The 16,003-nt window shown below is 44.8% G+C and overlaps 1 protein-coding gene across 4 annotated transcripts in view; it reads right to left on the bottom strand.

Moving 5' to 3' along the window:
* Positions 1-12,629, bottom strand: part of LOC137421555 (mucolipin-3-like) — a 64,220-nt gene extending 51,591 nt beyond the window's left edge. The window contains exons 1-2 of one of the 4 annotated variants that reach the window (XM_068107731.2): positions 12,478-12,629; positions 9,594-9,814 (exon numbers count right to left, since the gene is read on the bottom strand). In XM_068107731.2, coding sequence (XP_067963832.1) covers positions 9,594-9,710 — 117 coding nt within the window. In that variant the 5' untranslated portion in view covers positions 9,711-9,814; positions 12,478-12,629. Of the gene's footprint in view, positions 1-9,593; positions 9,815-11,596; positions 11,732-11,768; positions 11,823-12,477 lie in introns of those variants that run through there. The other 3 variants (XM_068107728.2, XM_068107730.2, XM_068107727.2) reach the window with 3 other exon arrangements.
* Positions 12,630-16,003: the final 3,374 nt, after the last annotated feature.

Genomic DNA, 16,003 nt, shown 5'->3' with positions numbered 1-16,003 from the left:
CACCTTCGTCTTTCCTATATTCACCTTCAGACCTTTTGTCTCCATAAATTTCCTTCCACTTGTTCATCTTTTCCTTCAGTCCATCCATACTTTCCACAATCAACACCAGATCATCTGCATACAACAACTCCCACGGTAAACCCTCCTTTACATTCTGAGCCAGCACATCCATCACAGCTACAAATAGTAGTGGACTTAGTACCGACCCCTGATGCACTCCCACCTTCACCTCAAACTCACCACTGTTCCCGTCCTTCGTCCTTGCAGCTGTGCGCGCTCTTTTGTACATTGCCATCACTACTCTGATCAACCATTCCTCCACTCCTAACTTCCTCATTGCCCATGTCAATACTTCGCATGGAACCCTATCGAATGCTTTCTCCAGATCAACAAACCCAAGAAACAACTTCTTCCTCTTCTCCATGTACTTCTCCTGCAACTGCCTCACAATAAAAAGCGTGTCTGTCGTTCCTCTTCCTGGCATAAATCCAAACTGCATTTCGTCGATCTTCACTTTCTTCCATATCCTCCTCTCCAACACCCTTTCCAATACCTTCATTCCATGCTCCAATAACTTTATCGCTCGGTATGAGCCACACTCTAGAGGGTCACCTTTCCCCTTGTATAGAGGGACGAGGGTACTCAGTTCCCAATCCACTGGAATGCGGCTTTCTTTCACCACCAGATTACAGATCTCTGTCATTCTCTTCACACCCCAACTTCCTGCTGCCTTCAACATATCTCCCACAACTCCCGTCGCCCCCCCCCCCCCCCCCCCCCGCTTTTCTACTCTTCATTGCTTTTGTCGCTTCCTCAACTTCCTTCTCAGTTATCTTATCTGCCGGTCCTAAAACTGGGTTACTCTCCATGTTGTCATCCCATTCATTCTCTGTATTCAACAGCATTTCCATATATCTTTTCCATCTTCCTTTAATGCCATCTGGGTCCACAACGATTTGTCCCACTTCATCCTTCAAGCAACTCACCCCCATCACATCACACCTCTCTTTCGCTATCTGCTTTGCAATCCTGAATACTGCTCTCTGACCCTCTTCCGAATCCAAGCATTCTCCGAACATTTTCCTACATGCCTCCTGCGCCTTTGCTACCTCTTTCTTTGCAGCCTTCTTGGCTGCCTTATAACTTTCATGCTCTGCTGTTTCTGCTCCCGTACCCTTCGCCTTCTGCCACTCCTTGAACTTCTTCCTCTTCTCGTCAATCCTCTTTCCAACTTCATCATCCCACCACCATGTTTCCGAGTGCCTCGGTGGTCCTTTTGTCCATCCACATACCTCACCAACAGCTCCCAACAGACTAGCTTTCATTGACATCCAACCACATTCAAGCTCAACCACATCATCCTCTACCCTACTCAGCCTCTCTTTTAATGCCTCCCTTACTGTCACCTCTTTCAACCTCCACACCTTCATTCTCGGTTGGTACTTCACCCGCCGAGCTCTCCTCGCACCTCTCACCCTTATGTCGCAGACAACCAAGTGGTGCTGTGAAACAGCCTCCTCCCCCGGGATCACCTTTGTGTCCCGGAGGTGCCCCCTATCTCGCCTATGCACCATCAGGTAGTCAACGGTTGTCGTCGACCCACCTGACATGTATGTAACAAGCTTATTATCCTCTTTCTGGAACTGAGTATTACAAATCAACAAATCTCAGTATGACAACTGAAGATGAGATGGGATAAATCTGTGCATGAGAGAACTATTTACTTTGGAAGAATTCCCAGGATGAGTTGATGTCAGAGGCGGTAGAGATGGGAGACCAGTCCAGATGATTGATGGCTGCTTGAAGACCGTGCCAGTTGGCCTGAATGAAATGCCAGACTCGTCGACGCTGAGGAGGCTCTCTGAGAATGGTCAGAGAGATGTCCACTTTAACAAGCACATGATCAGATGAGCCGATTGGAGCAGAAGAAGAGCAGCAGACATTTTCAGGGAAGTTAGTCATAACCAAGTCCAGAAGAGAAGATGCTCCATTGACTGAGATCCGGGTCGGGAAATTGACAGATTGTGAGTCGCAGAAGTCCTTTGCTGAAGAGCCATGGCTGGTGAGAGAGGTACCCACACCCAGCCAACTGGCATGATGACAATTGAAATCACCACATATGAGGAAGAGAGAGTTGGGATGGGTAGATAGAAGTTGGTCTATATTACCAGACAGCGAGATGTAGATGGAGTCATCACTGTTTGGTGGACGGTACAACACACATATCAACAAAAGGTGGGAGCGAAGGGGAAGCCGTAGCCAAAGGTATTCCTGGGGGTGAGGTGGAGAGAGGGCAGTGCAGGGCGAGTGAGGAAGAGAGTTTTTTTTATAAAGATAGCAACCCCACCTCCAGGACGAGGCTCAGGTCTATCATACCGGAGGAGGGAGTAACCTGGGAGAGATACCAAGGAATCAGAGACATCATGAAGGAGGAAAGTTTCTGTTAAGCAGATCACGTCTGGTTTGTCAGAAGCAACGTGAATGGAGAGATCAGTCAAGTTTGAGCGAAGGCCCCGGATGTTTGAGGTCCATACCGTTAATGAAGAGGAAGGGGGAGCATCGGATACAGAACGGGGGGGGGGGGGGGAGGGGTAGGGTAAGATGTGGAAGAGGAGGAAGAGGTCGAGAGAGCTGTTGAAGGTGTGTCAGAGATTTCAGAATAGCTTGGAGAAAGGGAAGAATGGGGCAGACAAAAGGTTTGATGGTGATTGGGTGAGGCACAGTGAGGTGTTATTTGAGGAGGGGGAAGAGCGAGGCAGAAGGTTGGGGGAGATGAAGGTGAAAGTTGGAAGGGGAAAGAAGCGGGGAGGATGCTTTGAGGAGGAGGAAGAGTGAGAGGGGGAGGGGGAGGGGTGTAGCCAGTTTGAATAGAGAAAAGGAGTCATTCTGCTGTTTTGTGTCACTGTGTGTCAACCAGTCAGCATGGAGAATGAACATGGAGTCAGCAATGAGCATGGAGAAAAGAAAGAAAACCAGGGAATTGTCTGAGGTCAGACACAAGATTGTAGCCAAGCATGGACAATCTCAAGGCTACAAGTCCATCTCCAGAGACCTTTATGTCCCTGTGTCCACAGTACACAATGTTATCTGGAAGATGAAGGCCCATGGCACTGTAGCCAACCTCCCAGGACATGGTGGAAAGAGAAAACTTGATCGAAGATTGCAGCGAAGCATTGTTCGAATGGTGGAGAAAGCACCTTGATCAACTGCCAAACAGATTCAAGCTGACCTTCAGACACAAGGTACGACAGTTTCAACTCGCACCATCCATCGGCAACTCAATGAAAGGGGATTCTATGGTAGGAGACCCAGGAGGACCTCACTGCTGAGAAAGCCCGACTAGAGTTTTCCAACACACACCTGAACAAGCGAAAATCCTTCTGGGAGAATGTCCTGTAGACAGATTAGACCAAATTAGAGCTTTTTAGAAAAGCACATCATCTCTATGTTTACAGAAAACAAAACGAAGCCTTCAAAGAAAAGAACACCTTCCTTACAATCAAACATGGAGGAGGTTCAGTGATGTTTTGGGGTTGCTGTGCTGCCTCTGGCACCGAGTACCTTGAATGTATGCATGGCATCTTGAAATCAGGAGATTACCATAGCATTTTGGAGCATAATGTAATGTTCAATGAAGTGTTAGAAGGCTGGTTCTCTGTCAAGGTCATGGATCTTGCAGCAGGACACTGACCCCAAACACATTTCAAAAAGCACCCAGGAATGGTTCAAGATAGAACGCTGGACTGTTCCACAAGTGGCAAGCAATAAGTCCAGATCTAAATCTCATTGAACATTTGTGGGAAGATCTGAAAACAGCAGTTGGGAGAAGGCACCTTTCAAATCTGGGAGAACTGGAGCAGTTTGCACAAGAAGAGTGGGCCAAACTGCCAGCAGAGAGGTGTAGGAAGCTCTTGACTGCAGTAAAGAAGCTATTTTGTCCAAATATTAAGTCTAGGGTGTCAATAATTATGTCAATGACATTTCATTTTATTTCTGATTTGAAAGGATATATTAAGTTCTGAATCAAAAACAAAGGATCTGTAATGTCAACAGTGAAATAAATAATTGTGGAGACCAAATACTTTTGTCAATTTCAACTTATTTTTGGAGAAAATTGTGAGTTATTTGAAAAAAGTGCAAGGGTGCCAATATTTTTGGCCACGACTGCATGTTCCATATTTAATCCTTTATATTGTTACAGTTGTTGGGGTCACCCGGTTGCCTGGTCTGAATCCTGACAAACCACCATCAAAGTCGTCATGCCGGTCCACATGCTCCAAGCAGGGTCACAGGCCTGTTTGCCATGCTACAGTACTTCAGTACAATGTTTGAGCTGGCTAAGCGACGTGCTGGTACTCCCTCATGGCTGGCAACCAAATTGCGGTACGAGCAGATACAGCGCCGGATACGGGTCGTGCTGGGTATTAAATCGCCCGAACCCAATCTGTCCTTTACTAGCTCATATACTCGTGGTCAGGACACTCAAATCACTCACAGACCAAGTGGATTTGGAACATGTATTAAACAAAATGGGTGGGAATACAAATAGAAGCAGTACCATCTGGCCAACAACAAAACCCGTATGTGACCTCGAGTGACTGAACAATCGGTAGATTCTTAATTACCTAGGCACTTAACGGACCCCATTCCCACAGGAATAAAGACCAGAATAAATTGACGAGACTGAAATACTGGGGCTGCATCTGGCAAGACATAGTGAGTCGCAAGTGCTGAGTCCCAAGTGAGTCCCCAGTGAGTCCTCAGTGAGTCCCAAGGCCTTGTGGGAAACAGTTTGTGCCGTAAGCACGGAGCGGGCACAAGGGGGGAGGTGGTACACGGCTTCCGGTGGAGCATGTCAGGAAGCTTCAGCCTGATGTGTGACGTGCTGCGGAGAAAACCCCAGAAGTCTCTGTGCATCTCCTCCCCCACATTTCGCACTGCCATTTTATTGTTTTTTTTGCCCCTATCCGCAGTAGTGATGGCACTAGCCCCACCCTGCTCCGCTGCCATTGGCTTGAGGCCCAGCTCGTGGGTGGGGCATCCCCCTGACCTATCACCGATTTTGTATGGCATACTTTCCTACGGTATTTCTTAATTACCTAGGCTTTCTTTCCTACGTCTACTAGTGCAGACGGCCGGCCAGTCGGGTGACTTCACAGTACAAAAAAAGAAAAGAAAAAAAAGACATTATACAAGACTAAAACATGAAAAAATGTGTCAACAGAAAGTGGTTTTAGACACATGTGGGTAAGGTTGACAGCAGATTCGCTGTACATATAACAACACATATCCTAGTTACAATGAAATTACATCATGCTAATGCTAATACATGCATTATAGGAAATAACTATCGCTGTACGATGCAAAGTTAACCCCTACAAGGCATTCTCGCAACAATATGTTATAGGTGGAATATGAATATGAATGAATGATCGTTTTAAGGCCATTTTCCCCGCTAGAGCGGGGGTTAGCCTTGCGGGCCCCATGACAATCATGGTTCCCTGTTTGAGGCAATGTTTTATGGCCGGATGCCCTTCCTGGCGCCAACCCTTGGTCACGCTCTTACGATGCGCAGGGATACGGTGTACCTATTCTAAATTGGGGTACACACCGTGATCATTCATCCCAGCAAGCTGGTACTCAAATTTGCTGACCTCGAAAGGATGACAGACTGAGTCAACCCCCCTGGCGTTAATTCAGCGATCGACCGGGATTCGAACCCAGGATCCTAGGATCCAAAGCCGGCACCCTAACCGCTAAGCCAACACCAGGCTTGTATGTTATGTTATAGGTGGCTGAATTGAAAAAGCGAAGGGAAGGATAAGAGGGAAGAGAAAGGATGGCAGAGTGTGTGGAAGGTCATGGGAAGGGCAGTGAAGGGGTATTATGGGCCGTACTCGAACAAGGAGATTAGGGCTCAAAAGCAGACTTATTTGTATACATTGTAAGCATACTATCCCATAGTTTAAAATCCTGACTGTCATAATCTGTGTGAAGGGATTAATTGATGACATAGAGTCATAGACCATTGTCTCAGAAGAACCTGCTTATTGACGTGACCAGGAGAACCATATATGGTATAGAATATTTGCATGCAATTAGAAATACGGTATTTGTGTTATTTCCTCCCACCCCACACCCATCCCAAGATTAGAAATGTTTGAAGTACAAATACATTCCCACGAGTAAAATTAGTCATTCAATTAATTATTTTTTTTTGTAATGTAGTTGCCTTTGAGATTGTGCCCATCTCTAACTACCAGAGACATGTATTGCGGACAAGAAGAGTAATAGCAAAAATATTTTAAAGTTTTTTTTTTGTCCAAAAAGTGTATAAAAAAAAAAAAAAAAAAAAAAAAAACAAAACAAAACAATTGTACAATAAAAACCTGCTTGTCGAGACAATATCATGCAGAAAACGACATAGCACTACGCTGCTCTTACCCTTGAGTTCTCCGAATCAACAGTCAAGTTCATAACACTGCCCACCTCAACGCCTACGTTTCTGAATGCCACACCTGATCTGCCAGTACCCCACTTCTCGTGAAACTATCAAAATGCAGGTTCACCGCTAACTTCCTTTTTTTTTTTTTTTTTTTTTTTTTGTATACTGAATCGAGGCTCGTGAAAGAGCTAACATTTACTTCACAAACAAATCAACCAGACAAACAAAATATATAAAAAGAGGGAGTGGAAAACAAGATGGGGAGAGAAGGGGAGAGAAGGGGAAGCACACAAACACAACATTTGAGAGCAGGGAGATGTGTGGAAGGGAGAGGGCTTGGGGGGAGGAGGCGTGGGGGGGGGGGGGGGGGGGAGGGAGAAGTATAAAACACAAGGACACCAAGGACTTCCAGGACAGAAGTTGGTATTTCAAAAAAGTGGAATTGGGGTGAAATTAGCAGGGGTAGAAAAGATCAAGGTTTTGGATGGGGGAAGATAAGAGATGGTGGTGAACAGCTGTTTTAAAGACCTGGAGGATGGAGTGGGATTGAAGAGAGTGAGGGAGTTTGTTCCAGAGGCGGGAGAAAAGAGGAATGAAAGAGTGAAGGTGAGCAGAGAGTCTTGATTTTGGCAGTTTGACCATAAGAGGGTTGCAGGCAGATCTTGTGTGACCTGTAGGAATATTTGCGGGACAGAGCCCAGAGAGAGCTGGGGGGGGGGGGGGGCAAGGCCAGAGGAGTCGGTAGAAGACGGAAAGACCACCAACCTGCCTGCGGTGAGTGAGTGAGAGGCCCTTCGAGTTAGCTTCATCGCGGGAGATTCCAATGATTCTGAATGCTTTGGTTTCGACAGCGTGAAGACGAGCTAGGTGTGAGGCAGGAGCACCAGCCGAGAGGGGAGAGCAGTATTCCATTGAGCTGCGGATGAAAGCCTTGTATGTGGTGAGGAGCTCAGGTGTGCCAAGGAAGGACTTCTCACGACGGAGGATGCCCAGTCGGCGACTGGCTTTGGAGGCCAGATTTGAAATGTGGTTTTCCCAGGAAAGATCATGGCAGATAGTGAGACCCAAAAGCTTGAGTGACAGAACTTCTTGGAGAGGATTATTCAGAAAGTGGATGGGAGGGTTGTCCAGTCGGTCTTTTCGGAGAGACATCGTAAGAGTGTGAGATTTGTCAGGATTGAAAGACATGTTCCACTTGTTTGCCCAGTCTGTGATTTTGTCCAGGTCTGCAGAGAGTGAGGAGGCTGCAGACTGCCGATCTGAGGGATGAAGAATGGAGCGACAGAGAGTAGAGTCATCAGCAAAGAGATACAGAGGAATTTCAAGAGAGTCAGAGAGATCATTGATGAAGACCAGAAAAAGCACAGGGCCCAGAACACTGCCTTGTGGAACTCCAGCCTGAACAGGAAGAGGAGATGAGAGAAACCCATTCAGGGCCACACGTTGACTACGACTAGAGAGGAAGTCCGCCAGCCATGCGTGGAGATTTCCATGGATACCAAAAGAGGAGAGTTTGGTGAGCAGAGCGGGGTGCCAGACCGTATCGAAGGCACGTGATATGTCAAGGGAGACTGCTCTAATTTCCTGTTTGGCATTGAGGACCTCCATCCATTGTTGAGAAAGCAGAAGCAGCATGTCCAGAGTAGAGTGTCCAGGTCTGAAACCAAATTGATGATCAGAGATCAAGCCATTGAAGAGGAAAGATTTCATATCTGAAGCAATGATGGATTCCATGACTTTGCTGATAATTGGGAGAAGGCTGATTGGTCTCTATTTGCTGGGATTTGTTTTTGCACCTTTTTTGTGCAAAGCGGTGATGTTGGCAGATTTCCAAGCAGATGGCAGATGACCTTGAGCAAAAGAGAGGGTGAAGAGAACAGAAAGAGGGAGTGAAAGAGCAGAAGAACATGATTTTAGGACCCGTGGGCTGATGCCGTCAGGTCCAGTTGCAGAATCCGAGTCGAGGGTTGACAGAAACTTTTCCACCTTGTCAGGAGGAAAGGACACAGAGTCCAGGAGCAGCTGGGTACGACTGGGTACGGTGGGTACAGAGAGGGATGGGTTTGGGACACAAGATTTAGAGGCAAACACAGAGTTGAGGCATTCAGCTTTTTCACATGCGGAGTCAGCCGTGTGGCCATTTGAGGTGAGGGAGGGGATGGAGGGGGAACAAACACCAGAAACAGATTTGACCAGATGCCACCAGGATTTGGAAGAGGGAGACAGATAAGAGAGTTCGGTCCTGAGAACGGAGAGATATTGTTTCCTGGCTCGCCTGAGGGTGGACACACACTTGTTTCGGGCTTTGTGAAAGGAAATGAGATTTCCTTCCGTTGGATTTGCTTTCCAGGAGACGAAAGCAAGTTGTTTCTGGGCAATAGCCTCACCACAAGATTCCGTGTACCATGGACGGGAGGAAGGGTATGACAACAGAAGACGAGATGGGATAAATCTGTGCATGAGAGAGAGCAGTTTGCTTTGGAAGAATTCCCAGGAAGAATTTATGTCAGAGGCAGTAGAGATGGGAGACCAGTCCAGATGATTGATGGCTGCTTGAAGACCGTGCCAGTTGGCCTGAGTGAAATGCCAGACTCGTCGACGCTGAGGAGGCTCTCTGAGAATGGTCAGAGAGATGTCCACTTTAACAAGCACATGATCAGAAGAGCCGATTGGAGCAGAAGAAGAGCAGCAGACATTTTCAGGGAAGTTAGTCATAACCAAGTCCAGAAGAGAAGATGCTCCGTTGACTGAAATCTGGGTCGGGAAATTGACAGATTGTGTCAGTCCCAGTGAGTCAGTGTGCGTGTTGAACACAACACACAAACACATTTGTTGTTCCATTGTTCCTATTTTCTCTTACCTTTGAAACAAACTTCCTCAATCTGTTCAATGCCATTCCTCCCTCCAGAGCTTCAAGATGGTTGTTCACCACCTGTGTAACTCATCCTCCATTCATACCTATGGTCCGTTATATCACCATTAGGCCTTCCCACCCCTCGTCCCCCCACTCCACCGTGTTCTATCCCTTCTATGAGCCTCGACTTTTCACTTAAAAAAAATAAACTTTCGATTCTTCAATAATCACAAGAGCATTCACACAAAGCTGTCATGACTATGACTACACACATTATATGCAACACAAGCACACCTGAAGGGTCACCATGATGATCTTGAGAATCTGGACGCCAAGTTTCCACGGCTTCCGACCTCTTACTCGGAATTTTTCACATGGGTTCATGAAAAAAAACCGCAACTTGTTTCGCATTTCGCTCTCGTCTGCACAGCAGTTAATCGAGGGAGAACTTCCATCCAGGAGTGAACAATTCTCTTGATTTGCCGCTCCATCAAAAACCACAGACCCACCAGCATCTAAAACATGAGAAACTGGTTTACAAAGTGCGACTTAATCGAACATAAAAATAACAACTCGAAAGATAATATATATATATAGTATATACAAATATATATATATATCTCACACACACACACACACACACACACACACACACACACACACACACACACACACACACACACACACACACACACACACACACACACACACACACACACACACACACACACACACAGATAGATAGATCAATCAACACACACACACACATAGATAGATAGATAGATAGATCAATCAACACACACACACACATAGATAGATAGATCAATCAACACACACACACACACATAGATAGATCAATCAACACACACACACACATAGATAGATAGATCAATCAACACACACACACACACACACACATAGATAGATAGATCAATCAACACACACACACACACACACAGATAGATCAATCAACACACACACACACATAGATAGATAGATCAATCAACACACACACACATAGATAGATCAATCAACACACATACACACACATAGATAGATCAATCAACACACACACACACACACATATATATATATATAGATAGATCAATCAACACACACACACACACACACACAGATCAATCAACACACACACACAGATCAATCAACACACAGACACATAGATAGATCAATCAACACACAGACACATAGATAGATCAATCAACACACAGACACATAGATAGATCAATCAACACACAGACACATAGATAGATCAATCAACACACAGACACATAGATAGATCAATCAACACACAGACACATAGATAGATCAACACACACACACACACACACACACACACACACACACACACACACACACACACACACACACACACACACACACCAATCAACACACACACACACATAGATCAATCAACACACACACACACACACACATTGAACACACACACACACAAAGATCAATCAACACACACACACACACACAAAGATCAATCAACACACACACACATAGATCAATCAACACACACAAATAGATGGCTAGATAGATCAATCAACACACATATCAATCAACACACACACAGATAGATCAATCAACACACATACACAGATCAATCAAAACACACACATAGATAGATCAATCAACACACACACACATAGATAGATAGATCAATCAACACACACAAAAACACATAGATCAATCAATCAACACACACACATAGATAGATAGATCAATCAACACACACACATAGATAGATAGATCAATCAACACACACACATAGATAGATAGATCAATCAACACACACACATAGATAGATCAATCAACACACACACACAGATAGATCAATCAACACACACACACAGATAGATCAATCAACACACACACACACACAGATCAATCAAAACACACACACAGATAGATCAATCAACACACACACACAGATAGATCAATCAACACACACACACAGATAGATCAAGCAAAACACACACACAGATAGATCAAGCAAAACACACACACAGATAGATCAAGCAAAACACACACACAGATAGATCAAGCAAAACACACACACACACACACACACACACACACACACACACACACACACACACACACACACACACACACACACACACACACACACACACACACACACACAACTTTGAGACCAGGTAGACATCTCCGTTCCACCTCCTGAGGCCCACCCACGTGTGGGGATAGCAGGCAACTTACATGCATATACACACATACATAAACACAAAACGCACACACAAACAATCTACATTGAAAAGTTATAAACCGCCACAGGGAGCAGGAAGAAAATAGAAATGTCTTCATCTCCCGCCATAACACGACCAAAGACAAAGCCATGCGCCACATAAAGAGCCACCGTTGTTGACGGACAAGGACGCCGTACAACACAAGTAGCACAAACAGACTGGGAGGTAAACACACCGCTACCCGTGTGAGAATCCATTACTATCAGCTGAACATGACGTCAGAGGATGTGGCATGAGCTCGTGCTTTCGCCCGACTAAGCTCCACCCCCTTTTCTCCTTCCTCATTCAGCCCAACAGATCAATGATGCCGCTTCATCTTATTCGACATCATCTCATCTTACCGCGCTCTCTCTGATGTACCGTACTCCTCACGGAGCACCAGGTGGTTTGCCATTGCCTTTCCAGCAGTAGCTATAGCTGTCGAATAATTGGTGAGGAGGGAGGCCAATCAGCCATCCTACCAGCCCCAAATATATCATCTACATTAGGATATAGAGATCGACCTACCGGCTGTAATAGGTACCTGTCACGTGGTTCTCCCAGAGTAGTTAGTATCGTTTTGCTTACAAACCCGAGCTTAGTTTGCGCTGAATTCACTTTTGGACCGTTCAAAACTTTAATCACATCGTAAATTCGCTAAATTTTAAAATGAAATCGTTTGCGTTTCATATTATAAACTTCATAAATATACCTTTATTCTTCCACCTGTGTATATACAGGGTGTCCCAATGAAACGTATACAGACTGCAATATTTCATTAAATAACAGAGAAATTAATTAAATAACAGCGAGAGGGGCGTTGTTGAACGTTGGTTATATTAACAATAACATGGAGGTATAGCCGTACAGGTAAAAAAAATTCCACCTGGCCTAGTGACCCCCACCTGCACAGTGGTCCTATGAAGAGGTTTCCTTTACCGTAGTCCTTCACATTTAATGGCTCTAAGCATTGTTTAGAGCGAATATCCGTATTAAAAACAAAAACCTAACAGATATACACTGATTCGTTAAAAAGGGTCCCGTAAAAAAAACACGTGACGCTTTGGGCGTGTTTACTGAAGCGTCATCACACGGGGAGGAGTGTCAGAACTACAGGCACGTGACGCAATCTTCCTCTTCACGACAGTGTTTATCTTTGAAATCCCCTCCCCTTCATCGCGACCGGAACTCGGAAGTGTCAAATTAGAACGATCTTTATTTTGGTCGTATGCGCCCATAAATGGCAGGGGTGCTGTTTAAATCATTAATTCGAAGGTCGGAGAGAGAATTTCACCAAAGGAGAAAAGCAGGAAGTTCAACTGGAAGTTTGTACATTGTGGAGGGGGCTGAAGGGAAACATTCACTCATTGAGCTGAAGGATGCCACCGATAAATAAATAAATAAAAACTTGCGGAAATAGAAGATTCCAGAATTTAGCGCAGAATTTAGCGCAGAATTTAGCGCTTTAGCGAATTTAGCGCAGAATCTAGCGCTAAATTCCAGAATTTAGTTACACATCAACTTTATACACCACCTTATTGAACACATTACATTAGTTATTCGTGCCGGTTGTTTGTGTCCTTTATAGCATCCTTAAAAACAGTAAGTTTCCTGTTTGGAATGATTTTAAATTTCGTTTGACTGCCAGGTAGGCAGACAGGGTAAAAATATTATCTCACTCCTCTCTGCGCATGCGCGACCGGGGCGAATTCAGACTTCAGAGACGAAGTATGGTCAAACGACAGGTTTGGTTTCCGATTCGTGTTCCAAATTTACCGTTCGATTTAAATGATTTGTTTCTCGATCCAAAAGTGATTTTGTGGACAGACTGACGGATGGACATGGAACAATTGCTTAACCCCGCTGTTCCCTTCGTCTACACGGGGTATTAAAAAAAAAAAAAAATTGTACACAAGATCGAGGCTCGTGTAAGAGCTAGCATATTTAAACACAAAATACATAAACGGACACATAAAACATAATAAGGGGAGGGGAGACAAGATGGGGAGAGAGCGGGAAGCACATAAGCACAACAGTAGAGAACACGGAAATCAGGAGATCTGTGGGAGTGAGAGGGCTGAGGGGGGAGCCCACAGAATCTTGTTTCTCACAGTGAGAGTCCTTTAGGTGCTTTTTTGCAAACTCCAAGCGGGCTTTCATGTGTCTTTCACTGAGGAGAGGCTTCCGTCTGGCCACTCTGCCATAAAGCCCAGATCGGTGGAGTGTTGCACTGTGCTCTTGGGAACCTTCAATGCAGCAGAATTTTTTTTTTGTACGCTTCCCCAGATCTGTGCCTCGACACAATCCTGTCTCTGAGCTCTGCAGGCAGTTCCTTCGACCACATGGCTTGGTTTTTGCTCTGATATTCATTGTCAGCTGTGAGACCTTATATAGACAGGTGTCAGGTGTGCTTTTCCAAATCATGTCCAATCAATTGAATTTACCACAGGTGGACTCCAATCAAGGTGTATAAACATCTCAAAGATGATCAAGAGAAATGGGAGGCACCTGAGCTAAATTTCAAGTGTCATAGCAAAGGGTATGAATACTTATGTCAATGTGATATTTCAGTTTTTTCTTTTTAATAAATTTGCAAAACTTTCTAAAATCCTGTTTTCTCTTTGTCCTTATGGGGTATTGAGTGGAGATTGATGAGGGAAAAAATGAATTTAAACGATTTCAGCATAAGGCTGCAACATAACAAAATGTGAAAAAAGTGAAGGGGTCTGAATACTTTCTGAATGCACTGTACACACATATATATATATATATATGTAAATATATATATATATATATATGCATGCTCAGTAGCATTGGCAGCAGGAAGATACAGGTGGCGACATGATCAGGTGCTGGCGGTGGTGGTGCAGATGGTGCAACAAGAGGTGCTGAGATCGAGATCGAGAGAGAGAAGAGTGGAGAAGGAGACTGATGGGGGAGAGGTGTGGTTTGTCAAAGAGGGCCAAGTGGAAAGAGGTGGAAAGAGGAGGAGGAGGTGGAAAGCAAGAGGGCTGTCAGATGCTTGTGATTGCCAGGTGGTGGCAGACCTAAAGCCACAATTGGTATTCCCAGAGGAGATCTGTGTGACAAGGTTGCGGCCTGACATTGTCATTTGGTCAAGTGCAACAAGACAGGTCATCTTAGGGGAGTTGTCGGTACCTTGGGAAGAGAACATGGAGGAGGTGCACGAGAGGAAGAGAGGAAAGTACAGTGAGCTGGAGGCAGAGTGCCGGGAGAAGGGTTGGCGCGTTTCGTGTCAACCATTTGAGGTGGGGTGTAGAGGGTATATTGGCAATTCCTTTTCTGCATTTCTTGCTAGGCTGGGAGTGTGTGGGACAGAAAGAAGGAGGATATGTGACAAGGTGGCCCAGGTTGCCTTGAAAGGCTCATTTTGGATATGGAGGAAGTTTATGGAGGCACTTCGAATGGTGTAGGTTGGTTGTTTTTTTTTTTGTTGTTTTTTTTGTTACCATTATTACTTCTTATTTTGTGTATATGAGTGAGTGGGTGAGGGTGTGTGTTTTTGCATGAATTAATTTTTGCATGAGTGTGTTTTTGTGTGTTGAGTGGTGTATGATGTAAGTGTAGGTGGTTGTTTGGTTGGTGTTCTGTATGTATGTGTGTGTATGTGTGTGTATGAATGATCTGGTGTGTTTTGTTGGTGAGTGGTGAAGGGTATAAATGTGGGTGTTTGAGTGTTCCACCATGTTTGGTTGGTGCTGTGGATTCTGGATGTGGAGGTGGTGTTGTTGTCGTTGGTGTTGTTGTTGTTGTTCGCACTGGCTGGGGGTGGGGGTATGTACGCATCCAGATGCAGTTGCTGCATGTGGATGTGTACATGCCCCTGCTGGCCCACCTTAGCTGACCGTATCGAGGTTGAAGGGCCGAAACGGGATAATGCTGAGGACCTCGACTGAGGACCCGGTCAGTGCGGCACACTTGTGACCAGGTGTGTTTTGAACTTATATATATATATATATATATATATATATATATATATATATATATATATATATATATATATATATATTTACAGACTTGGCATTTAATATGGAATATTTTTTTTTTCTTCACTTGGGTTTACTTTCTCAACTCAGCATATCAATCTGGTGAGTTTCTTTTACACTTTGGTGATTTATTTGTTAAAAGAACCATGTCACTGATTGTCTGTCGCAGAAAGAAGTCGACAACAGGATTATATCACAGGTGGCGTGGCAAAATGTATGGACAGATGCATTTGACGATTGGCTTCACAGTCGGGTATACAAGGGTTGTTGCGTTCTGTATTAGTGGAAAACAACTGCTGCACATCTCCAAAAGTTATTGCCGCTTCCTCTGGAGATGGTCCGTCAACTCGACAATGCTGTTTGTCATGGAGTGGTGGCTTTACGAAATTACGGCATGAAAGACCGTGCTATTGCTCGGCAGTAT

The sequence above is a fragment of the Myxine glutinosa genome, chromosome 2, assembly GCF_964187855.1.
Source record: "Myxine glutinosa chromosome 2, kmMyxGlut1.1, whole genome shotgun sequence".
NCBI lineage: Eukaryota > Metazoa > Chordata > Myxini > Myxiniformes > Myxinidae > Myxine > Myxine glutinosa.
Note: the sequence above shows the minus strand (reverse complement) of the source record. Positions and strands in the feature narration are given on the sequence as shown.